At 50.2% G+C, this 25785-nt stretch overlaps 1 protein-coding gene across 1 annotated transcript in view; it reads right to left on the reverse strand.

The window, feature by feature from the left end:
- The window catches only part of CACNA1G (calcium voltage-gated channel subunit alpha1 G), a 96959-nt gene extending 74063 nt beyond the window's left edge, over positions 1-22896 (reverse strand). The window contains exons 1-8 of the mRNA XM_083874557.1: positions 22789-22896; positions 22169-22302; positions 12732-12829; positions 10601-10760; positions 8574-8865; positions 7983-8075; positions 5566-6376; positions 3749-4113 (exon numbers count right to left, since the gene is read on the reverse strand). Of these exons, the coding sequence (XP_083730683.1) occupies positions 3749-4113; positions 5566-6376; positions 7983-8075; positions 8574-8865; positions 10601-10760; positions 12732-12829; positions 22169-22302; positions 22789-22881 (2046 nt within the window). The 5' untranslated portion in view covers positions 22882-22896. The remainder of the gene's footprint in view (positions 1-3748; positions 4114-5565; positions 6377-7982; positions 8076-8573; positions 8866-10600; positions 10761-12731; positions 12830-22168; positions 22303-22788) is intronic.
- Positions 22897-25785: the final 2889 nt, after the last annotated feature.

A 25785-nucleotide genomic window follows, 5' to 3' on the forward strand; every position in this document is an offset into this window, starting at 1 on the left:
CGCAGAGACGGCGGCTGAAATTCAAGTGCTATTTAAACAAATGAAAATGTAAGATATAGTTCATACAATGCGAGTTCAGACGAGGAAACTCGGAACAGCCAGGAAGCTCAATATGAACCAGATTTTAAAAACAAAAACAAAACCCCAAAGCCCTTCCTCAAGGAAGCCCTTGCCGAATTCTTTCCCCTGCTGAGGAGTCCAGCATCACGCCTCATACTAAAGCCTTTGCTTTTCACTCCAAGAAAGGACTTGGAGGGAAAAAAGGAAAATAAAAGCAGCACATTATGGAACAGAGCCTGGCTTATGGCCAAGGCTGGGGGGAAACCAGCACAGAAACCCTCTGGTTTAGCAGCACATTTTACTCCTGCTCTATGGCAGAACAATCTATTGCAAAGCCCCAGCTGTTTGAACCCGCAGTGCTGCAGAGGCTCAGCTTCCCCAGGGCGAATCAGTCAATTGGTTCAACAGTGTATTTAAAATCCCCCCGAGTCTACCTTTAAATCACATTTATATTCCTCTACCCAAAGCTAATAGTTTCTACCTGCATTTTGCTTCATCTCTGTAGAAAAACAAGCTACTTAGCAGCCACATTAATAATACGTGGCAATCTGGTTGTCATTTCCCTGATGGAAAATTTCACACTGCTGCCCAGCAGCCGTGACGTGGCGAGTGCTGTGAGCACCTCACACTGTGCTGCCTCCCTCCCAATGCACCTCGAGTCAGGAGAACAGCAGGAGTTGGGTCTGGATGGGTGGGGTGGGGAGGAAACACAGAATTACACCCACTCAGGTGTACCTACAGCTCAGGCATGTGCAGGAGCCACGTGGAAACAACCTGGTGCTGAGTGAGAAAGTCAGTCAGCTCATGCCATTAGGAGCTTAGAGGAGGAGACCCAGCTCTGGAAGCCCAAGCCATGTGAGGGTAAAATGTGTGTTGACAATTTACTGTGGAAAGTGGCCGATGGAAAAGAGCTTTGAGTGGAAGAGGAGCTTCATCCAGCACCCCTGGCCATGGGTGCTCAGTCTGGCCAGGCTGACTGATGGGTGAACACAAATAAACAGCAGGAGGTGGGGCCAGTGTTTTCAACACACTCCCAATTGCCACTCATTTGTATGTGCCTTCAGAGAACCACTGTCATCTTAAATATCCCAACCTGGCCTACTCAGGTTGCCACAAGGGACTGAAAGGTTGTTTCAGGTCCCTCCAGGCTGCCTGAACCCAGGGTGAGATGTCAAACCTCCAGAGGAGCAAACTTTTCCCCCTGGCTATTATGAGGATCTCAGCTCACCAGCTCCTGTCTTGAACCTGGTGGTCCCAGAGCTGCTGAATCCCACCCAGCATTGCTGGGGGCAGATGGGTGGGCAGAAGCCTCTTCCTTCTTGAGTTACCTCCAGCCTGTCCTTCCTCTCAGAGAGGAGCAGCCCCTCTGCCAAGGGGCCGCTAAACAACACAAGGTTTTGACATGACCCTAAAATAGGCCCTTAAAATATTTACCCTAATATAGCCCACTGTGCCCAGGGCTGGATGTGGAAAGCCCAAGAGGTAAATACTGTCTAAATAAGCAGAGAGCTTAATATAGAAAGTCATGGAGTCAAGTACTCTTCAAGCACCCTAACGTCTTTGCAAACATCAGTCAGTAAAGATAAATTTGACATGGTTGATCACTCACGCTTTTAGGAAAAGCTCTTCTAAAAGAAAAAAAAAAAAAAAATCACGTTTCAGTGTTTATAATCTCCGTAGGAAGGCCTGGTCCAGCATTTTTCCCCTCTAATTCCTGCTCTCATAACTGTCAGATTATGAAATTGCCAACTCTAAGCCTTCCGAGGTTACAAAGAAACACCTCTCTGTTCTCTGCCGCCACTTGGAGCGGATGAACTAATAAAAACAAGCTCTGCTATTCCCTCCAAATGCCTGGGAGAAAGGAATCTGGAACAGTAGTAGCTTCAAAATACCATTAAAGAAAGCAACCACCTACAGTGTCTGGAGTCCCCCCACGCTTATCAGCTCCCTTCACCCTTGTTACCCAAAAAACCACGCAAAAAATCTGCCTCTTGTCATCCAGATGTTTGCTGGGAGTCACCACTGGCCAGGGCAAAAACCGGAAACCTCCTGCCCCACTTTTCCCAAGGCAGAAAATTAAGGAGTTGTGTTGCACTTAGGGTGTTTGATGATGGGAGCTTGCTCAGCCACTCATCCCCAGATGGTCCCCTGGGTGGGAGCCCACACCAGCATCTCCCAAAGATGCTCCTGGTAAAGGGCAACAAGCTTTGACAATCTGCTCCTTGGGCAGACACAGCAAAGACACCGTGGATCTGCTTTCGCCCTTCAGCTAAGGGAGAAATAAGTGTTTATTGGTTTCTGTGAACCACCTCCTCCCAGCTTCTTTTGGAGATGATCTTCCTGAGATTATTAAATAAAGGTGGAATCACTCAAGCTTCCCTGCAGAGCTCCTACCAAGGGCAGCAAATGAAGGTGAAGCCAACAGGATTCTGGAGGGCACCACTGTTTAATGTGTGCTGAAAACAACACTTAGCCAGCCAGACTGCATCAGGGCATCAGGGGGAAGGTGCTGGCTGGAAGGGACACATTGGGCACAGCCACGTCTCCCTGGCACTCGGTCACTGAGGCATTAATGCCACAGGATGACAGGGGAATTGGGAGTTGATCTGCAGCCACCACCGCTTCCACTGGGAACTAAGGGAGAAACAGCTCTGCGTGCAATCACGAGCAACTCAGCAAACATGAAACATGCCAGGAGGGGAGAAAAGTGGAATCTCGACTTGAGATGCAATGAGCTCCCAGCCTGCTGGGACTGCTGCTGGCACAGGAGTGGCTGTGTCTTTCTGGGGGCACAGAGCTCTGACATCTCAGGAGAAGCAACATGCTGAGAGCTCTCAAGACTAGGAGAGGTCTATAACAAGGTTTTGCAGCATCTCTGCATCCCCACTCATGAACTTTTCACCCCAAAGGAAGCATGCACCTGCACCCCCAAGACACGTTGTGCTGGAGGCAGGATCAAGGACACCATGCCAGGCAGGCCCCAGCAGCAGCCACAAAACCCATGTGAGGCCACAGCATGCAAAGACTCTGAAAGCAGAGTTCTTGTCATCCTCATGGAGATGTTTCAAGAGAAACATGGCAACTCCTTTTCTTAAATGACTATATATAGGGAAAGCTCTGCTAGGTGACAAGCGGTGAGAGGCTGGAGCAGAGGCAGTCTCTTGCCTACAAGGACTTAGATAATTGAACGAAGGAATAGCCAGTGATGAGTCTATTTTGAACTCATCATGCTGGAGTGATCACTGAGGAGGCAAAGCTGTTTGGTACCTCCTCTCCAAGGAGTTCAAATTCAATAGAATTCCCTGCCTGCAGTTGCACTGACCCCAGAGCCCACAGCTGCTGCCAGGCCACACTGACCTGGTGGCAAAGAGCTGCTTCCTCTCCTTGGTCCCCTCACCACAGACCGCAGCACTACCTGGAGCTGCCCAGGGGACAGTGGTCTCAGCAGGGTGCTGATCATCCCTGGCAGGGCTAGGATGCAGGAGCTCACATAGCCAGGTACCAGTCAAGGTGATTGCTGCAGCCTGGAAGCAGGCTCTGAGGAAAAATCCTGCCTTATCCCATTCTGTGACCCTTCCCAGAGCATTCCAATGTCTCACACCCCAAACCATCCTGCCAGCAGCTGGATTGGGACTCACAACCCCACCCACAACCCCTCTGCACCAGGAGCTGCCAGGACAGCACTCACCTGCTCGTGGTACTCGATCCCCATGCTGAGCGTGTTAATGAGAATGGCCACCATAATCCCACGGCCGAAATATTTGCTGTCCACAATCTTCCGGAAGGTCTCACACACCACACGCCAGAAGGCCAGCACCAGGTGGGCTCTCCTGGCCCGGGCTCTGCCCCTCTGTGGGTCCCGCTGGTCGCTGTAGTGAGCATCCTGTGTGAACTCATAGACCCCCTCGCTGTCGGAGTCTGCTGTCTCATTGTCCGACAGCTCAGCCTCGCCTGCCAGAGCTGTCAGGCAGTAAGGGCAGCTCTCAGGGCTGCAGGAGCCACCGTCCAGCTTGGTGCAGGGGCTGGAGATCTTGCAAGAGCTTTGGCAGGGACCTGAAATGCCAGCAGAGCAGGGAAAGAGCAGCTCGTCAGCTGGGGCAGGGGGCTGCAGGAGGCGACCTCCACTCCCTGTTAGCACCCAGCCCTTGCCCCTGAGATGACATTTTCTAATGGGAAAAGAGCTTCTGCTGGGTTAAAACCTGAGCTCCCTCAGGTGCCTTCTCTCTCTTTGCTGCCCCCAGACAGATAGCACCCCAGCTGTGGACCCTGAGCACACCTCATTACATCTCCAGCCATTACAGGAGGGAGGAAGCAATGGGTTCCCTGAGTCCTGGTGTGCTCCAGGCTGTATTAGCAGGACTGTTAACAGCCTTCTTTCCCATTCCCTCTGCTGATGCTCCACTAGCTTCCCTCTCCACACACTGACCTCAGTGGCATCTGCCAGGTGTGTCCTGGGTGAAATACCAGTGGGATATTCCCCAAAATTCCCGCTAGGTGACTGTAAGGAGAGAGGCAATATGTGTGCCTGACTCCTGCACAGCAGCACCCAGCAGTGAGAATGTAAACCCTGTGCTAAACCAACTCAGAACCCAGTTCTGTGTGTTCAGTCTCTGGGCAGGATTTGGTCTCTTCCCTGCACAGCTCCTGGCTGGAAAGGTCAATGTCATTGTAGTGGGGTGGAAAAGGCACTGACTGCCTGAGAAAGCTTGGACAGAAACCTCTTGGAGGCTGAGAGTGTTTGGACTAGACTGGCCTGAACTCCCAAATTTCAAGATGTGGAGGGGATAAGAGCATCTTGCAGTGAAGATAGGAAACCCCTGATCCAAGAAAGATGCATTCAGTGTCTGACTCTTACAGGCTTCCTGAGCAAATCACAGATTTTTAATACTCAGCATCTGTGATTGCCCTTGAGCACTCATACAGAGCAGACACTCAATCTCCCTGAGCCTTGTGTCCCACAGGAGCAGAGCTACACAGTGCTCAGGGGTGTGATAGGACTCAGATCTGGAAGGTGTCCATCTGCAAGCTCTAGCTGATTTTGGGAATACAGGATTTGGGAAGTGTTCCCTATAAATGGTTTGGGAGTAGAGTGAAATAATGGAATTTTGTCTTAACATTTAATTTAAACCCACTCTCTGCAAAGTTTAAAGCCATTCCCTCCTTCCTGTCACTACATGTCCTTGTCAAAGTCCTTCTCCAGCTCTCTTGTACTTGTCTAATCTACAAGAGGGGGATTGGAAAGAAAAGGGATTCACTAAAAACCCTCATATCCCTTGGATTACTGCAGGTATGAAGTCTGGGAGGTTGAAAACTCTCTCCTAAATTTGGCTATAAGAGGCATTAGGTAGGTCAGAAGATTCCTGTTCATCTCACCTGGAAAGCCATCGCCTTTCTCTGTAACGTGGACTGAAAAGAACCCTGCAAAAATTCAGAGAGAGAAAAAAATTGGGACAAAAGTTGTATTTCTGGAAAGCAGCCCCAGATGTAGATCCAACCCCAGCTCACCCGTGCTCTGTGTCTCCAGCAGCTTGTGCATGGTGCTGTACGGCCCGGGAGGGATGTTGAGGCTTGTCAAGGTGCTGCTCCCAGCACCCACTGCTGCCTCCCCCAGGTTCTTTTCTTTCAGCATCTCATGGGAGGTGCTGGAGTGCACTGTGGGGTACACCTTGCTGCCCACCACGTTCTTGGGGATCCCTTCTGGGCTCGGCAAGCCGAGGCTTGGCTGTGTCAGGGACGAGCGGTAGCGCACTGGCTCGAAGTGACAGTCAGCGTGGTAGATGGTGTGCACGGACTCGGTGTTGCTGGGAGAGGCACTGGGGGTCCCCAGGGAGTTGGGGGCTGAGGGAGGGAGCATCAGCCGGTTGGTCCCGTTGTGGAGTGAGCTGGTCTCCACATCGCTGATCTCCGGGCTGGCGCGGGGCGCTCGCAGGTTCCCGTTGCCCAGGTGGTAGTGGTGGTGGTGGTGGTGGTGGTGGTGGATGAGGTGGTGCACGGAGGATCTCTTCCTGCTCCGGCGCTTCCTGGCGCGACGCTCAGCCCCTGCCTTGCTCGTGGGGCTGCTGAGGAAGCCCATCTTCACACCTGCTGCCCTGTAGGCCTTCACCAGCTGCTTGCTGCCCTTCCGGGCAATGTAAACCAGGTACTTGAGGAGCTCATCGTAGCAGCTGCCTGGCTCTGAGAAACTGGCCAGGGTGCTGGCGTTGGACAGGTAGCGCACGCGCTGCTCCTTCATCAGCTGGCTCTCGCGCTGCTTTGTCTCGGAGAACTGCGTCGCTATAACCACCAGGCACAGGTTGATCATGAAGAAGGAGCCCACCTAAGGGGACAGGACATCAGCCACCTCAGTGTGGCCGTGGAACTCCACAGATCCGCAGGGCACAAAGAGTGGGGGCCAACCCCAGCCAACCCCACCACCTGTGTCACCCAGTGGGACCACTGGCCAGGCTGACTCACCCCCAGGGCTCCCACCCCGGGGACTCCCACGCCAGCCCTCCGTGGAGGACGTCAGAGATCAAAGACGAGAGAAGATTATTGTGACAAAAATTCCTTGCTCTTTTAAGATGGTGTTTTTCTCTCTCCACAGACAGCGGTTGTAATTATCACAATTAGTGGCATTACGATGAATGCACTGAGCCTTCCTGATAGGAGCGGGGTTTTTTTCTGCCAGTGTGTGGGCAGCTTGCGAGCAGATCCCTTTCCTCTGCTAACGGGATTTGCGGGTGACTGTTACGCAAGGGCATCAGCAGCCTGTACCCACAGCTTGGAGATTTTCTTTCCAACCAGGGTTTCATGAGGTTCTGCCTTCTGCAGAGCCCAGCCTGGATCACAGGGAATTACTGACGTGCTAACGGGCTATCACACACTGCTAACGTTACGACCACGGCATCTGGAAAACTACTGCTTGCTCTTCCTCTTCATCATCTTGGGGAGGCTGAGAGCAAGGGTTTGTTTCTCTCTTGGGGAAGCTAATAGAAAAAAACAGCATAATGGACTAAACAACCATCTACTTTCTCATCAGGGTTTCAGTCCTGGTTTGATGAGGAGCAGAAATCCCCACAATGACCTAACTGAAAAGGTGCAGCTATTTTTCCGGACTTAGACCAATTGTGTAGCAAGACAAGGACTCATCTCACTTAGCTACATCTGAGTGAGGCACCTAATGATCCTTTGGAGTCAAGAGAGAAACAGGCGCATCAAGTCTGCAATGCATCTAATTTATTTTGGATGTCTACCTTCAGAGGAGATGAATCACCCCCTTAAAGCACCTATTTTTCTCCCTTGACGATAAAGGGAGTCTAGACAACGGGCTCAGCCAGTCACTGTAGACAATTCTGCTTGCATAGATGAAGCCCATCATGGAGCCCACCCCACAGAAACCCTTTGTTGGCTCCTTTGTGGGTGGTCTCAGATGATGTTATGAAGTGTGGGTGGGCTGTGGGCAGTAATCTCTTCCCTCCTTTCTAAACGTGATCTCTGAAGTTTGGGACTGTTTTCCCAAAGCATCCCCACTGCACTAAGGACCCAGCCAGATGGGTTCTTCCATGTGGAGGAATTCTTGGGCAGCCTTGACCCTTTCTGGCACTCAGAAAATGACCAGGTGAAATTTGCCTGCTTTAAAACTTAAATTCAAGGTGGCAAGCAATAGAGAGAAGCTTGGAGCACAAGGAGAGAAGTAGGTGAAGCAACAGCAACAACAGAAATGTATCTACGATTGCTTGAGTACATCTTTCGTTCCTTCCTCATGTTTGGAGCAAAATGCAGCTGCATCACAATTCCACAGAGAAGCTGTGCTTCTCTCAACTGGCTGGTTGCTACTTCAGCTTTTCTATTCACTGCATCCTCTGCCCTGTTCCTCTAGGTGACTCCACTCTGCTCTCTCCAAATGCCAGGACGACCCCCCCTGCTCCCCTAAGGCCACTCACAATGATCAGGAGAATGAAGTAGATGAAGTTGTAGAAGGAGTGGGCATCCATGACAAAGTACATGATGTCCACCCAGCCTTCCAGCGTGATGACCTGGTGGAGACAGGAAGGGGAGAAAAAACTCCTCAAGGCTCAGTTACAACAAAGTGCACAGGCAATGCTTTTTCTGGCTGGGTCATGTCTGACCCCCCATAGTAGGTCTTGGTGCAGTACAAGATGCTGAGAAGCCAACTTCTCCTCCTCCCAATGCCAACAGCCACATTAACAACTGCCCAGGCTGAATCCAACCCCTTTCCAGCTGGACTTAAGGGCCACTAGTGCATTTTGCAGAGAGAAGAGCAGTCTCTAGGCTCTCCCTCACACAAGGATCATCAGACTGCACAACCACAGGGTTTTGTCCATGCAGGTGAGGTGGAGAGGTTCTCAAAACAGGCATCATATTGTATCCTTAACACTTTGATCACCTGTGCACTACTATGTAAGTACTCACTAGTGCAAAACAGCCCCCAGGAGTGCAATTACACAGCCCCTGGGAACATGCTGGGAGGAGGACCTGCTGTCACCTTGTGACAGTTGGCAGACAGGGCTCACCTGAAATATTGCAATCCAGGCGTAGCCAATATTATCAAAGTTGATGGCTCCCTTGAAAGGGTTGTGCTCCCCGGCAGAGCAGTTGGTGTAGTACTGGTTCCAGTTCACACAAGATGTGTTGGTGGTGTCATTATAGGAATAATAATCCAGGGTGCACTCCAGCCCCTCTTCCCTCCGTGTCGGGATACTCCGGCAGTAGCGCATCCCGTTCTCCCGGGGCTGGGAGCAGATGAAGGGATTTTCATCTTCGTTCTCTGTCTGGTAGTACCGCTCCAAATCCACCGTGTAGGGGCTGAAAGAGTCCAGACAGAGCTGGGGTTTGCACACTGACTGCAGGCAATCTGGCAAGGAGACATCTGTAATAGCACGGTCTGATTTCTGCTTTTCTGGATCTTAAAGCTATTTTTTGAAGAAGGAATCCCCTTGGAGTTACTGCAGCCCCACAGGGTGAGCTGATGTCCTTAACTGGGTTTTGAGAAACTGAGGTAGTGCACTCAGCAATCCCTCTGATGGCATGATGAAAAGTTACTTCCTCTGGAAGCACTCTGGCTTTGACGTTAGGAGACTAAGAGAAAGATTCAGCATGACAGGGCTTCTCTAAAATGTCTTTGCTGCAGTAAGATTGAAATCAGTCACTTTAAGCTCCTGTATGTCCTGTCCTGGAAATGCTGAGAATTGTTCAGGGAGACTCTATGTACAAGGACCTCCCAAGATTCCTAAAAATCAGAGGCAGGGCCTTCATCTGCATTTCACCGTGTCAATTCAGCCCACAGAAAAGCTCTAAATTCCCTCTGAGGGTGGCCTTACCACAGCAAACCAGGCAAAAATACTCTTCAGGGAGATGAAACAACCCATGGCCAGTCAGAAACTGGCTCCTTGCTCTGCACACACTATCTCCTTAATGCTGCCAGGACTCCCACTAAAGCTTGCAAAGATATTTTTAAGCCTAGTTCAGCCTGGTTAATTCCTGCAGAATTGCCTGTAATACCCTTCAAAGCCTATCTAAACCCCTGGAATTCTGGCTCAATTAAACAGCACCCAAACCTGTGGCTCTATTGGATTTACTCGGTGGTGAAGCTATGCCCCTGCTCTGCTGACATTTACTTAACAGGGACGTGTCCTGGTAAAATGACACTTCCAGCCACCCTTCGAGGGCATGACCTGCAAAAGAGGGGTGGGAGTTCATTAGGAGGTGGGTGGGAGAGGTTGGAAGGTGCTTTGTGCCAGCCTGGCCACAGCAGCAATATGGTCCTGCTGTGTACAGGAAAGAGGATTTGGGCTTGTAGGATTCCTCCATCCAGGTGTGAACCCAGCCAGATCCACCCTGGTGAATCAGCAATCCACTGAAAGGTGACAGGCGTGGCAGGATTTGGCAGAGCCATCAAGGACTTGCAGCCACCTGATTTTCTTCAAGCATTTGAAGGGATGGAGGAAAAAAGCAGGTAGGTAGAACAGGCATGGAAAGAAGTATTTCAACAACTGTCCAAACAGTGCTATATCACTGATCACAACAGTTGTTTTGGCCTTAAAAATCAGAGATCTGTGAAAATTAACACTTTGGGATAGGGACTATCTCTTGCTCTGAGGCTGAAAAGTATCCAGCATCAAAAATGCACAGTAGTTCCATTAGCTTTTCCTGGGGTTTAGGTGGGACCACAAAAGTTGTGGCAATAAACACCTCCAGGTGCTGGAGGGGATTCAGACCTGGGTATCTCCACATAGAAAAAGTGACACATTAATGATATGCTGAATTTAGAAAGCCTGAACTCCCATTCTCAGAGGGGTTTTTTTTGGGAGGCTTGTAGCAATCAGAGAGGTTCCCAAGTGCCAGCTGAGAGTTAAGGACAGCCTAAAAATGCAAAATGACAAATTGTTACAGCTTGGTCTGTTCCCACCCAGTGCACCCAAGCAGGACTGATGGTGGCATTTAGGAGCAGGGAGCATTCACAGAAGAGAAGGGCTTTTTTATGGAGGAGATCCTGGAGGGACAGCCTGGGGAGACACTGGTGCTGCTCACACAGACTCACATGCTGAAGTTCTCAGGGAGGAAGCAGCGGTTCCTGAGCAAACCTGCCCACAGCTGGACTCCCACAATGCCAAAGATGAAGAAGACGAAGAAGCAGAGGAGGAGGACATTCCCCAGCATGGGCAGCGTGTCCAAAAGCAGCGTCACCAGGATTCGCATACCTGAGGCAAAGGGGAAAAGTTCACATTGAATTTTCTCATTCCATCTACGTCCTCCTGACCTTTTCCTTTCCACTGATACTTTTCCACCTATATTTTCTTCTATTCTTTTCCTTCTATCCTCATCACCCACACATGGCTTGTGAAGAGTCACAGCTCCCCATACCCTTTGGTTTCCCCCCAAAGCCCCTTGAACACCCCCCTTCATTCGTGCCTTGCCCCTGGACACCCAACCTACCTCCCCTGCTCCACAAGTCCTCTTCTCCCAAGTTTTCTAGCAATTATGTTTCCTTTCTTCCCTCAGATTAAATTCTGACGTTCTCCTTTGCTCAGTCATATTTCTTTCTCCACTCAGTGTATTTCAAAATTCCCTTCCCTTCCTATTTCCCCTCATCTACCCTAAATGCCCTCTCTTCCTTAAAATACAGGACTCTCTCTGGCAGTTATTTCTCACAAGTTTGGGAACAGCCAGTTCTGTAACAAAGACAAATTGATGGTGACTTCAACTTGACATTTACACACAAAAAAATTGATTTCATCTGACATCTGTGTAATATTCTGCTCATCTCTCACTCTCCTTCTTTCCCCGTGTTCTTCATTCTCTCACTTGCTTATATTGACTGCTATCTAAAGAAAGCTTTACTGTTGCACCCTTTACTTTGATACTTCAGGAAGACTTTTTTCTCTTATCCTGATGCTGTCACCTCCTCTCTCAGGGTTTCTCTTCTACTCCTTTCCTGAGGAACAACCACCTTGTGTCAACTCCTAATTAACTAAAATTACTTGCTGTGGTTATTGCATTGATCATCATACAAAGCTCATTTTTTATTTTTCCCACCTTGCATTTCTATCCTACTGTAACTACGTTGCAGAGAAGACAAGATAAATTACCCAGGATTTCAAAACACATTAAGTGAATTACATCTCTAGTTAGACAGTGGTGGATAAATTCAGCTGTCCACCAGACCAGCAGTGGGGATAAAAAAAAAAAAAAAAAACCCAACATTGCAAACAGGATTCTGAAGCTTTTGTAATGATTGAAACATCAGCAGCAAAGCCAGATTAAGTTCAAGAGTCAGGAGCAGGAAAATAAATAAATCCCAGGCACTTCCAGCATCAGCAGAGAGAACTGAAGCTGATTAGTTCTCATCAAGGCATTGGGCCAGTTCAGAGAGGGGAGTGCAGACTTGGATTTAATTTGGCTAAAACAGTACTGGATTTGATGACCAGGATTGTAGGACCAGGAAAAGGATGCTCCTGGTGCAGGTGTAGTTACACTTTACATACCTGGTCCATACAGCACCTGAGAGGGACGGTGCTCAGTGCCTCTCACGGAGCACTGGGGTTTGCCCAGCATGGGGCAGTGGGAGGGTTTGTGATGGGCAGTGCCACCTGGGGCTGGGCTGCCATGCAACAGCAAGGCAATGCCATCCACTGCTCCTTAAAACAGCACTGAGACCCCTGTCCATGACCTGATACACCAGGGCTGAAGAGCCACTGCCCATCCCACCCAGGTCTGCTTTGGAGATGCTGGGGGTTTGGGCTGTATGGACCAGCTCTGGGGCCCTCAGCACCTTCCAGAGGACAATCTCCAGGCACAACAAGATTTCCTCACCCCAATTTCTCCAGGGAAGGATGGAGTATCCCAGGAAGGATGGGAGCAGCATGGCTCAGACCCCACTGCCTGGCAAAGGCTGTTGGCTCAGTCAGTGCCTATCACCTGCAGCCCCTTAGCAGCCTCCTCACACTCTCTTCAAATGGTGTCTGAAGACAGTCCTGGATAACTTATTGACTCATCTCTGATGCCAGGTGTCAGAAGGAACCCAGACAGTGGTGGTAGGCCCCAGCTCTGCCAGGCTTGGGCAAATGTTTGAGCTGTGATGTAAGATCAAAGCATCTGGGTTTGGCCTTCCATCTTTGGGGCATGGATGCAGACAGCTGGCCCCAATAGGGAGGAATAAGGATCTGACTTACTGGGGACCCTGTTGATGGCCCTGAGTGGCCGCAGGACTCGCACGGTGCGGACGGCTGAGAAACTGACATTCTGCAGGTCCAGGGAATACTCCAGCATCCTGAGAAACACACAAAACCACAGAGGAGAGTCATGGATCCAGTGGAGAAATGTTAGATTATCAAACATTATAAAGCAAACATCAAATGCCAACCACTCACAGAGGGACTTGTTACTGCATCTCTCCCATCAGGAAAGTTTGCCAGAAGAATTAATTAAGGCTTGTTTGCGTGTCAGGATAAAGTCAATGAGGGGGAATGCGATACACCAGCTCACACAGCCACAGATCTCTCTGTCTCTGTCTCTCTCTCTCTCTTCTGCTTTGGTTACTGTTTTTGCACAGGGCCAGGCAGAAGCTTCTGAAAGTCCCTGCACACTCCAGAGAGGAAATTTCCAGGCATAGCCCTGTTTTTATCAGTGTTACTGATACTGCAATGAATCTGAGTTTGTTGTGCTGAGCACCACCACAGTCCTGAAAGGAAGAACATCTCCTGGTGCAGACCCCTCTGTGGGCCACAGGACACTGAGCTCTGCTGCCTCTGCCCAGCAGAGACCCTTGGCAGGTAGGACCAAAACTGATGACACTTGCAGATAAAAAATGGGGCCAACATGGACTGAGGAACCTCCCAGTGTTCCCACTGTTTGGCAGGGTCATTTCCCAGCTCAGGACATAGAGGAGCAACATCCATAGGACTTGGTCTAGGATGCACCTGGATGGCTGCAAGTCCCCAGGGTGCCCCAGCACCTCTCATTCTTCTCATGGCACCTTTGCTCAAGCACAACAGAGTCATCAGTCACAACACCTCCAGGACTTTGCTCTCTGGCTGTGGGAAGATCCAAGAGCTCTGTGTAGATTATTCTTGAAGAGGCAGAGCCAGGCAAAGGTAAGGAAGACAACCCTGAGGCTCCCTGAACAGTCGGGCTCTCACTGCCACAGGCAACCATAGCATATTAATCTCTTTCAAAAATTACCAAATTCCATCTCCAAACAAGCTGGGTAGTTCCCTCCCTCCGACTCTGATGGCTAGAATCCTAACTTCCAACCTGAATTTATTCAGGACAAGCTCATAGCCATTTGTTCTTATGGCAGCACTGTCTTTAAAGTAGCTTCTCTAGCTGTTATTTGTCCCTGATGTTTACCCACCCATGTATTTACAGAGGACAAAACACATCTTCTCTCAGCCTTGATTTTGCAAAGTCAAACAAACCAAATTCTTCCAGCCCCATCTCTTTGCTTCTCAGTCACAACCTTCTTCCACGCTTGCCCCAGTCTGAATTAATCTCACCCAACTGGGTTTCTGGAAGAGGTTTTGGTCACTCCCTGCACCAAGGCATCAGTGCTGTCCCTTTCCTCCCTGCTGCAAATCCCACAGGATCCATCAGTGCTGGGTTGGGTTTGCCATGGCTGGAACACGCTGAAGGCTTCTCTTCTTGCTGTGATCAGCCAAACCCACCCTCCTTCCTCCTGCCCCCCAGCAGGTGAGGGGTGCCTGAGGGTGGAGAAAGCTCCCTTTCCAGCCCCCAAATAAACAACTCCATGTTCAATGCAGTGAGGCTTTACTTGATAGGCTCTAATGAGAATAATGATGATGACCAAACCATATCTAAGATTAAAATACCTTCAACATATTCCTCTCTGCTTAGCTGACCCTCACAGCAAAGGGACAGCCCCAGCAGATGGAGGTTGGACAGGCACACATGGATACACCAGAAAGGAAGGCAGTGTGTTCATAAATCCCACCTGACCTGGGGGTAGAAAACCAGCCCCTTCCTCAGTGCACAGACCTCCCTGCATTGGGCAAGCTTTGCCTAAGGTGAGGAAAGGGACAGTGGTTTCCCTGGCTTTCACTGGGTCAAGTTTCACTCACTGTTCAAAAAGATTTCTGTGTGGTTGGAAATATTCAGGTAAAAAGCCCATATCAAACACACAGCTTTTCTTTCATCCATTATTAAAACAGAGGCTGCCAGCAAAATTCAGAGCAGCATGTGGTTACATGCACCAAGACAAACCATTTTCTGATTAATGACAGCTCCAGATGCATTTCCAGAGATGTGAGTGCTTGTAAGCTGCAAAGTGCATTTTGATTTAGCTTATTAAAGAACAATTATAATACCAAATTTAAATGAACAAGCTGAACAGCAACCCAGAGGCTTGAACAAACACTTAAACACCAAGAGCAAGAAGGTGATCTCCAGCCTGTGCTGCTGGACACTGCTACCAGAATTGATGTTACAGCACTGCCAAGCTCAGCCCCAGACAGACTACAGGGTCCTTGCTGGTAACCAGCAGCTCAAATGCCTTGAGAGAACTCAGAGAAAAAAAAAATAATCAGTAAAGCTCAGTCACTAAAGAGCAAGTCCAGTGAGAACACCACCAGTCCCCAGCTCTAAGGTCACAGGAGGAATCAATCCACATCCTTGGCAAGGGAAGATACTCAGGGAGAGCAAATGTCAGGATGTCACCAGCTGGTGAGGTGACAGGTACATTTACCAGCATATATAGCATTTATGCATTGGAAAGCTGCAGTGTAAAAGGCTCCTGATGAAGCTTCAATTCAAATGTCATCTCTGCTCCGAGGGGAAGGCACGATGCCTGTCAGCGCCGCTGCCACCAACCTGGTGCCCAGCCAAGTTAAAGGCTCAGAGAGAAACTCAGCATTAAATAGGACGGATTCACAGCTCGTCAGGGTGATCAGCAACCCCCGATCACTGGAGTTATTCAGAAGGAAAGCGGAAATATTTAGGACTTTCTAAGAATAAAAGTGGAGCATCTGCCAAGCCAGACGTACAACGGGCTGCTGGTGGGAGGCAGAGAGGGAGCTGATGCAAACCTTTGGCAAACGCTTCTCCAAGCAGGAAAACTCCCAGAGCTCAGCTGACAGGCAACAGAGATGCCTGAGGATGGACCAGGCAGGTGAAGCTCATTCCTAGTCCACCTGGAGACATTCTCTCATGTAAAACCCAACACACCAGGAAGGATTGCCTGAGTGCAATACCAGGCAGCAACCTTGAGGCAAAGGGGCTTTCAGAAGTGATGCTCAGGGCATCACAGGAAGGGTTCAAGGGGCTCTTCTTACCCAGAGAGCCTCTAACAGGGCACAGAAATTCCAGTGAAGTCCTTTCCACACATAGCCAGCATTGCCTCTCTGTAGCACCCTGCTCTCAGCCCTAACTCTGCTCCCGTCACCAGGAGCACTCCTGCTCAGGACAGAGAAGATGTTGTGAAAACCCAGGAGAGTCACACAGAGAGTTTCTGCTGAGGAAAGCCTGAACTCTTCCCTTTCACAGCTGTGTGCTGGTGATGCTGCACAAGCAGGGGATGTGACCAAGGTCACGGTAGCAAAGCAGCAGTGGCTGCAGGCAGGGCCACCCCCGGGATCTGCACACCCCCTGCACACTCAGAGCCCTGCACTGCTAGGGAGAGATAGGCTGAGATTTATTCAGCGTTAAAAAACGATTCCAAAACTGGGTATATAGACACCCTTTATCTACAAAGCACAGCCATCAGCGGGTGATATTAAGCCATGGTGCTGGAAAAGACAAGGGGAAATTATTTAGGTGGCGTTGTATCTTCAGAGAGCTGGAATGAAATTTCCCCCGGCTCCCACCAGCTTGGCTGTGCTCTGCTTTCCCTCGGCGGTTGTGTTCGGAGCCTTGCGAGTCTCACCGCGCTCGTGGGTGTTGCTTAATTTTAAAAATACTCATTTCAATCAAGCTGAACAGAAGAAAAAGAATAGCACACAGAGAGCGTGAACCCTACAGCCTGCTGGATCTGGCTGCGTCGTGTGTCCCAACCAGGACACTTGACTAATGAGGCTTTTGAAGCAGCAGCAAGTTCAGCTGCAGAACTGAAAGAAACTAAAGAATTACCTTTTAAAAAGTCCTAAAAACTTAAAAAAAAAAAAGCTCCAAGCTTTTCACAGGTGGATTTGAGTCAGCTCAGCTGCGAGGGAGACTGCTGAGGGCTTTCTTTTCACCCAGCAGGTTTCTGTGAGTCAGGGATGCAGCTTGTTCGGGATGCTCTGCTCCAAAGGCTGTGGGAAGGCAGCATGGAGCACAGAGCATCCACAGCCACGGACTTCATCTGTGCCCAGGTTTTGGAGACCCTTTATCCACCCAAAAGTAACTTAAAACATTAAATTGCAGAGCTCAGCTCCAGATATTGAATTCCTGGAGGTTCATGATGACGAGCATTGGCTTGATGTTGTTCTGGCGCTTCTGCGCAGAGCACAAAGCACCTAATTTGGGATTAGTCAGGACACAGTGGGGCCACAGAGGAAGCTCTCAGTTTCCAGGACACTCATATCCATCCTGGAAAGCCCAGGAGAGGGCCAGGCTCCTGGGAGCAGGTTTGGTGCAGCTTTCCCTGCGGCCCAGAGGGGCCGTGGCTGTGGCAGTGGCTGCACATTGGGTAATTGCATGTGCAAATCAGCCTCTTACACGGGCAATTACACCCCAGGGCTCGCTTGGACTGCCCAGGCAGCACAGAGGGCACTGCTGCCATGTCCTCACGTGCTGCTCCTTGGGTCAGGCAGCTCAACAGAGGCAGAAAGGATGAAAAAAGCAACATTCATCCTGCCTCCCTGTTAGTTTTGTTCTTAAGGGATGAAGAGACTAATATATGGGGGAAGAACAGCCTTTGCAGCGGGATTCTGCAGCAGGGGCTCCTGTAGGCAGTCCCACACCAGCTCTTTCTTCCCTGCGGCTGAAGCAGGGAGCTGAAACAGCCCCTTGATCAGCCTTGTACAGCTAAAATGCCCTTCAGAGGAGCCCTGCCTGGCTCTGTGGGGTGAAGGCCACATGCTGGGAGCTTCACCCAGAGCACCCAGCAGGCATCTTGCTCTGGCTGCTGCAGCCCCAGGATCACAGCTCCCTGCAGAGACCCGTCTGGCACCATGGCCCTCCTTCCCATTTCTGAGCTAAACAGCTTTTCAGACCCCATCCAGATTTAGATTGGAGTGGGGGCTGTGGCATCCCCTTCTCTCCTGTCACCTATGAACACAACAGGGTTTCCTGCAGCCTATTTCATCCCTGAAATTCACTGCTCAAAACCGGGAGGGAGAAAGACATCCTTAAGGTTATTTATGAAGGCTTAAGTGGAGCTCACTGTTTAATACAGCCTTCAACAGAGAGAGAAAAAAAATCATAACAAACATTAGAAATATTCAGGAAGCAAAGAGAGAAAGAAGTGGTGTCTGTTCCTGAATTAAGTAGCCTGCCAACCACCTCCAGCCCCAGCTCCTTTTCAATCATAAGCAAAATATTCCAGAAGTGTTTAACTTTCCTACAAAGTCTTTGAAGAGTCTCGTTACCATTACAGTGAGCAAAGCACAAACAGGGCTCCTCAGTCTTGGCCAAACAACTGACTGAGCCTGGAGTAACCACAGACCCACAGAGCTCAAAGAGGGGATGATGCACAGCCCTGCTTGGTGGGGAGCAGAACGTGGGCACAGGAAGGCAGGGAGGAACCCCATGAGCTCTTACAGCTCCAAATTATCCCCTGGCGTAAAGCTCTCTCACAGGAAAACAATAAACCATTAGGGATTTTTGTTGTTTTGGGGTTAGAATCATAGAATAAAATCATAAAATCTCCTGAGCTGGAAGGAAACCACAAAGATCAAAGCTTAGCTCCTGGCCCTGCACAGGATAACTCCAAAATCACACCATGGGTTTTTTTTTTTCCATGAGGATGGCTTAAAGCCCATTTCAATCTACACGGATGCAGAGGTTCATAGAAGTCCTTGTCTGAACAAAGCCAGAACAAACTGTATTCCTGCAAGCTGCTGGGACTGCAGCAAAGTGTGGGGCTAGGGCTGGCTCCACCTGAGCAGGGGGGAGATCTCAGTCTGTGGCCACCCTCTTCACACAGACTGAGCAGAGAAGGTGTTCTGTGCCCTGCTGGGAAGACAGTGGATGCTGGGTCCTGCAATGGCCAGGGAGACACAAATCAGGGCACATCTCCATCCCACAGCTCTGGCTCACCAGCCCAAGCCCCAGTCAGCATTAAACCGAAACCACTTCTACATATTTTGGGATGCAAACAAGCATCCATCCTCAGTACATCTGTGTCTTATGCTGGGAGATGTCAAAATTACATTGAATCATCTTTAAAGGGCAAGAGCTGCTTGCAGTGCCTGTTAACCTTCAAAGTGTTCTCCCACAAGCAAACTCCCCAAAAACCCTCCTCTAAAAATAATGCAACATAATTGTGCCATTCATCACCTTTTTTCCCTCCCCTTTTTGCCCATGCAATTCTGTAACCTACAGCCAAAGGCGTGTTTCCCTAAGCAGAGTTTTGATAATACAGCATTATTCTCATCTCCGGCAAGTTTTACTGTAATTACAGAGATGTGTTGCAGACATTACACACTCTACAATTAGCACTAATTGCATTACATTGTCACAAAGAAGTCATTTACTCTCCATGAGTTCATGAGATTGGTCTGGACAGTTTAACAGAGATGAGAAACACTTAATGGCATCCCATGGAAGTGGGCAGCAAGAGCAAGAACAGCATCCAAGAGGCTCTCCCAGACCTCCAAAAGGCAGATTTGGGGCAAAAATACACAAAAAGGCTTCTCCACAATGATAATTTCTGTCAGGTCTAGAAAGTTCTCAGAGAATGAGGAAGATGAAATGCTACAAGTTGTGGCTTTTGTGGGGGATGGAGGAAGTGTGGGTTGAAGCCCGTTCTAAACTGGCGCTGGCTGGGAAGGATTTCTATGGATGCTGTGGGAGTGTACAGCCCCAATATGACATGCTTCCTCCACCTGATGCCCCACAGATATAATTTGCTGCTTCTCCTCTCCCCTGACATCACTTTCTGCAGCCCAGGAGAAGGGAAGTGTCAGGAAAAGCAGGAGAGCTGGAGCTCAGGGTCCTGCTCAGGGTCCTCCCTGTGTGGGGAGCTCACACTCCGCTGCTGCTTCCCTCCTCCCATGTCTTGGACATAAAGGGCAAAGAAAAAATGTGAAGGCAGAAACAGAGTTGCTTCATTGTGGTCACCAGGACCACATGGAAACCTCAGTCTTCTCCCCTGGCATTTCACTGGGGAAGCTGGTTGAGGCCATTATGTGAGACCTCTGTGTAAACGTGGCTTTATCTGGTATCTAAGCAAACCCAGCTGGGTTTTGAGGATTGCCCTGGCACACACACTCCTGGGCCCCAGTTTGGCTCTGGCCTCTTTCCTGACACCTGCTCAGATGCAGGATTCCTCAGCTTATCCCTTGCTCCTGTGCTCTGCTGGGAGCACCATGGGCTGGGTGTTCATTGGGGTAGTTTGCCCCATCTGGGAACCAAAGAGCAGCACTAAAGGCTACCTGAGGAATTTCCCTCTGTCTGGTTGAGATTTCACCCTGCAGTACTTTTCTCCCTTCTTAGGTCTGCTAAGGGCTTGAGTCCTTTATTATTTTCTCTGCTACAGCAGTGGCCCATTCCTGCAGCCCCTTTGGCTTTCCCTGGCACTCAGCAGGCCCTCCAGGATTGCAGCAATGCTCTGAGTAGGATGCAGCACTCCAGGATGGATGGGCTAGGATTGGAGGAGAGCACGAGGGCACAAAAGGGAGGAGAGAAAGCCAGTGCTGGAGGAGGAGAGGCTCTGCTTTGTATTTAAATCCAGTTCGATCCTTTGCCAGCTGAATTGGTTTTGACGGGCCCCAGATGGGAACAGTTCATGCACATGAAGGAAAGAGCCATCACTTAGTGAGAGGCAAAGCCGACCTGGCAGAAGGCACGAGAGGGTCAGGCTGCCATGCTGCAAAAAAGATTTGCAGCAAAAAAATGTCTCTGCATGTCGGGGATGGGGGAGCAGCTGCATCTGTGCCGTGATGTGGCTCTGCCCAGGAAGGAGAGAGCTCTACATATCCAAACACCTGGCCAGGTGCAGTAGGTATGCAGGGATTTCTTTGCTTAAGCAAAGAGAAGTGTGATATTTTGGCATAGGAATAAGGATGGTCCCTGCTGCTGTCCCTTTAGAGTGAGGTCCTATCATGGTGGGGTCCCCACAGAAGGACATCAGGGATAAGTCTGGCTCCAAAGGCTTTGCAAGATCAACAGGCAAAGGCAGGACCAGGCTGGGAGGGCAAGGTGGCAGCACCTTGGCACAGGGGAGGTCGGAACAGCCCAGAATCCATGACCATGCTTCCCCATGTCTGGCCTTGCTTGGGTTGGGCTCTGCATCACAATTATTTCCAGTATAAGACATGATAGATAGGAAGAAATTAAGGTAGCTTAGCAAGCTCCAGCCCTTGAGACCTGACTAGACCTGTGATTCCCTCTTGTCCAGCATCCCATCACTGCTGTCCCTAACATTGCTCCAACATTTCAGGAGGAAACCCTGAGCCTTCTCCTAAACTGAGGAGCCAGAGGCTGGTGGGGCTGGAAACTAGAAGGTTGTGGCTTCTTGCCACAGAAAGACAGGTTTATGGAAACAATTAGAGCTCCTGGGTCTGAAGCTCACTGCATCTTTTCACCTCTGCAGCAATGTATTTTTCAAGCCAAGGATGCACTGGGAGACTTGGCAGCTCTGTTTTACTTCTCCCAGCTGACTAGCAGAGGCATGGGCCAGGTCCCTGTGAGGCCAGCAGTGGACCATAAGTAAAACTCATTAAGGTGTTGCCTCTTCTTGGGCAACAGTAAATCCATGCCAGGCAAACAAGCTGGGAGGGGCCTCTGCTTCTTTCCAAGAAAATCTAGTAAATTTGATCCCCAGCTCTATCAAAATAGGCAAAACCCCACTGTTTTCCCAAAAGTCTTGGGGCAGGGAAGGGAGGCGAGGGCCAGCAAGAGATTTGTGTGTCAAAGAAATTCAGCTTGCTGGCCAGTGGCCAAGGACTTTTCATGTGGCTTTCCAGCCTCCACCAGGAGACTCTCAGATGCTTGAAGAGCCTTTAATTCAAACCAGGTGCCTCTGAAAGGAAAACACTCAGAAAGGCAAACTTGATCACTCAAATAAAAAAAAAAAAAAAAGATTTAATAATGAGGGCAATCATGCACATTTCAGATCCTTTCTGGCACAGCCATCCACGCTCCCAACTGCCCACTCCAGCCATGGAAAATGAAACCTCTGGTGGGCTGGAGGGAGGAGAGCCAAGTCCAGTGCCCAGCAAAAGAGCCCCAAGGCATGGGCTCGTCAAAATCCAGCACAAACAACTTTTGTCACCCTGCCCTGCCCTGTCTGTGAGCTGAGCATCAGCTCTCCCTCAGACTACTGAGAACACCAGAGGGGCAGCAGCAGCTCGGGAGTGATCCCTGCTGGGAATCTGGGATGGAAACACCAATGGCAACGACACCAGCCAGCCCTCAGCCTCCACTGCTCCCCCAAACCCATTGCTTGCTGAGCAGAGCCACAAATAACAACAGAGAGATTCAGGAAGAAGGGGACCTGCCTCCCCAGACCTACCCTGCAATGACGATGAAGAAGTCCAGGCGGTTCCATGTGTCTCCCAGGTAGCATTTCTTCCCAAAAATCCCCAGCGCGATCATTTTGACGATCATTTCCACAGCAAAGAAGGCAAAGATGAAGTCATCAAAGCTCTGCAAAAGAAAGGAAGGGAGGAGGGATGCTCCTGCAGTTTGCACCAAGGGAGGGAATTGAAAACCTGAGTCCAGCAAGGTCTCCTCTTGCATCTCTAAAATTCCTGGGAAGAAGCTGTGCGGAGAGCAGCCCTGTGTCTTCCCCAGCCCAGATGGTCTAACAGCACCCACAGCCAGGATAATGGGACAAATGCATTTTGGGCTTTGCTTTCACTGACCACTAGATGGTTGGCCTCCCCAAGCACTCCAAGAAAGGCTTGTCTAGGCTGGGGCTGGCACAGCCTGGCAGGGGCTTTGCCTGATGGCACTGCGTGTTCTCATCCAAGCACCAAAACCAGCATTTTCCAAGTGCTGAAGGGACAGACAGTGCAGGCAGGACCTGCCATCCTGGGACACAACACCACCATGGCTGGAGTCAGCTCAGTCTTTCCCTCTCCACATCAGCCTGAGGCTGCTGTTGAGGTTCCAGCAGCGCTGGGGCCATACCTGGAGGATCCTGCAGCGTGGCGAGTCGCAGGCGATGTCCTCGCAGGGGTGGAACATGCCCAGTGTCACACAGTTGAGCAGGATCACCAGCATGCTGACCCTCTCAAACCACCTGCACACAGCTGTCAAGGAGGCAACAGACCCAGAGGTGCATCCACAAGAAAGCACAAGTGAACTGGAATGGTTTTCCTGGTCTTTAAGACCAGGAGCAGAGCAGCTTCTCTACGTTAGGCGCTATCTGGGTTTACACGTTTAGACACCTGCACATGTTCTCCCCGTGCTGCCATCAGTGGCTACAGCTGATGTGAAAACCACTTTAAAATGGAAGTTGCATGGCAAGAGTGCTGAGTGCTGATGTGATGGATTAAAACATTTAATTAAATGAGCAATATCAACTTCTAAAAAAACTAAAAAAACCCCACACCATTAATTTCCTCTCCTAGCATTCTACAGAAAAGCACTTTAACAACATTACAATTTCTATTAAACATGTCACACCTTATCCCAGGGGTGTTTCCCTGAAGCCACTGCTTGAACTTCCATTCCCAATCCAAATTAAAATCACCAAAACCATTTATGAACTGCCTAAAAGCCTTTAAGTGAAGTCTACCAGAGCCCATTTCCTACCCTGCCTCCTGCCTCTAGGAGCAATTTTTAAAGAGCTGAGCTGCTGGGACAGATATTGGATGCACTTTTGGGGCAGAATAAAGTGTGCTGCTGCAGCACATCCCCATAAAGATGGTTCAAACCTGGTACCCAATTCCTGCATCCTTTTGGGGGCATTTCCAGGAGAATAGAGATGTGAAATCCAGGCTCGGGTTCAGTGTGGTGCTGGGGTTGTCTTCTGGCCCAGCATGAAAAACACCCTCTCAACTGCCAGAACCCACAGGCAGCAAGGCCATGCTCCTGCCTGGGTGCCAGCAGCAGCTTCTATGCTCCAGGAAAATAAGCATGGCCCTTGTCAGACAAGAGTTTTCACTGCAACACAACAGCGGGTGGTGTTGAGGAGCCCGTGCTGTAGCGTTATCTGCCTGGGGAAGGGGAAGGTGAGGATGAATCAGCAGGTGCCTCCCCACTGAGCACACGAGGCTGGGGCTGGCGGCTCCCACCACCCATCCTGGGAGAATTCCTGGAAAACCACACGGGGCTGAGTCACGGTTTGGTTGTCGGCAATCTGGATCTTTTAATCGGGAGAAGTGTTTACAGGATATCGGGACAGACATTCCAACTGTCAGGTTGGGGCTATGGGCTGGGATATTCAGCCTAAATATAGTCCTGTGGGGGCAGGCGTGGAGGGCAGCCAGAAGAGGGGGCAGCTACTGAAGGGAATCCCCAGCTTGGGGGGCTGGGAAGATCCTCCAGCAGAACCAGCTGTGTCCACGGCTCTGCCAGCAAGAAACTGCAAAGCCCTTGGGAACATAAAGAATTAGAAAACACCCTGTATGATCCCAAAGGGGTTACAGAAGGAATGTCACCTGCATGAGCTGTGCAAGATACACAGAAGGGAAGTGAGGAGATCCCAGGACAGCCAGGTTGGTTTGGTAGAGACACATGGACACATCCCCAAAGATCCATTCAAATTCTTCTGTGGCAGTGGACAAGAGCCTTCACTGGGTGTGGATGTCCTCCACACACTCCATCCCAGCTGGGAGTGCTTCTGCCCCAGTGGAGAGCTGCTGATGCTGGCATGGCCCTGCAAACTCCTGGGCAAGCAGAGGTGGGCACACAACCATGGTGGGCATCAGCTTGGAGCCACTCTGATCTCACCTGCTCCCTGTCCAAGCCCTAACGCTCACCCAGGACAGGTGAGCAGGGCCAAGCCCACCACGGCCCCATGTCCAGCACTGATGGATGAACAAGGGCTGAAATGGAAGAGCACAGGATGGCATCAAAGACACCCTCCCTGTCCTTCCCTGGCATGCCACAGTCTGCAAGGCCTCAGATGCCCCTCAATACTCATTACACTGGTATCAGTGATTGATTGCAAGTGGAGGGAAACCAGGAGAGTGCATCCCCTAAGATGCCACAACCTGCCTCAAATAGGGCACCAGCTGTGACCAGCAGGGAGTTTTGGGGACCAGGACCACATCTGTACCCCCAAGAGGGTCCCCGTGGTACAGCCAGCAGCCCCTACCTGCCCAAAGACACACTGCCCCAGGCCAGCACCTGGAATGTGGGCACAGCCCTGTGCTGCCCAACCTGGCTGTGGTACAGGACCCTCATCCTATCCTATCCTATCCTATCCTATCCTATCCTATCCTATCCCATCCCATCCCATCCCATCCCATCCCATCCTATCCTATCCTATCCTATCCTACCCTATCCCATCCTATCCTATCCTATCCTATCCTATCCTATCCTATCCTATCCTATCCTACCCTATCCTGTCCCTCCCTCTCAGGGCTGCCCTCCCCACATCCCAATTTATCTTGCAGGAACAAACATCTGCAGGCACCAAAAGAGCCTGGAGAGGGAGGGGGACCCAGGGAGAGGGAGGGGTGTTTATTTGCTGACGGCAGAGGTTTTTTACCCCAAATTTAACTGCAGACCACTTATCAGCACATTGCTCCCTGAAGCACATTCATTTCAGTCCAATATAACACTTCACCCTGATTAAATATTCCCGGGACAGGCACCCCAGCAGTGCCGAGGGCAGTATGTTAATGTGCAGCTGACACATCAGAAGGTTGGGGTTTTTTGTTGGGGTGTGTTTTTTTTTTCTTTCCCTCTATATTTTTTTTTTCCTAGCTGAATGAAAATTCAAGCTCTTTCTTCTGCTAATGGGATTTTCAGAGGCACACAAAGTGCTGCTGGCTATGGCTTTGTACCGACCCTCCTTTGAGCTTAGAGGCTGACAAAGGGAAACTCTTCAATTAGCAAAAGCAGAAGGTGCATTTTTGAATGCCTCTCACTGCTGCAGTGCAGGCAGGGAAGGGGCAAAGGGGCTTTGGGGAAGCACCGGAGACAGTGTTGCTCCCTGGGCAGCACTTCAGATGA

The sequence above is a fragment of the Zosterops lateralis genome, assembly GCF_965231275.1.
Source record: "Zosterops lateralis genome assembly, chromosome: 18".
Classification (NCBI taxonomy): Eukaryota; Metazoa; Chordata; class Aves; order Passeriformes; family Zosteropidae; genus Zosterops; species Zosterops lateralis.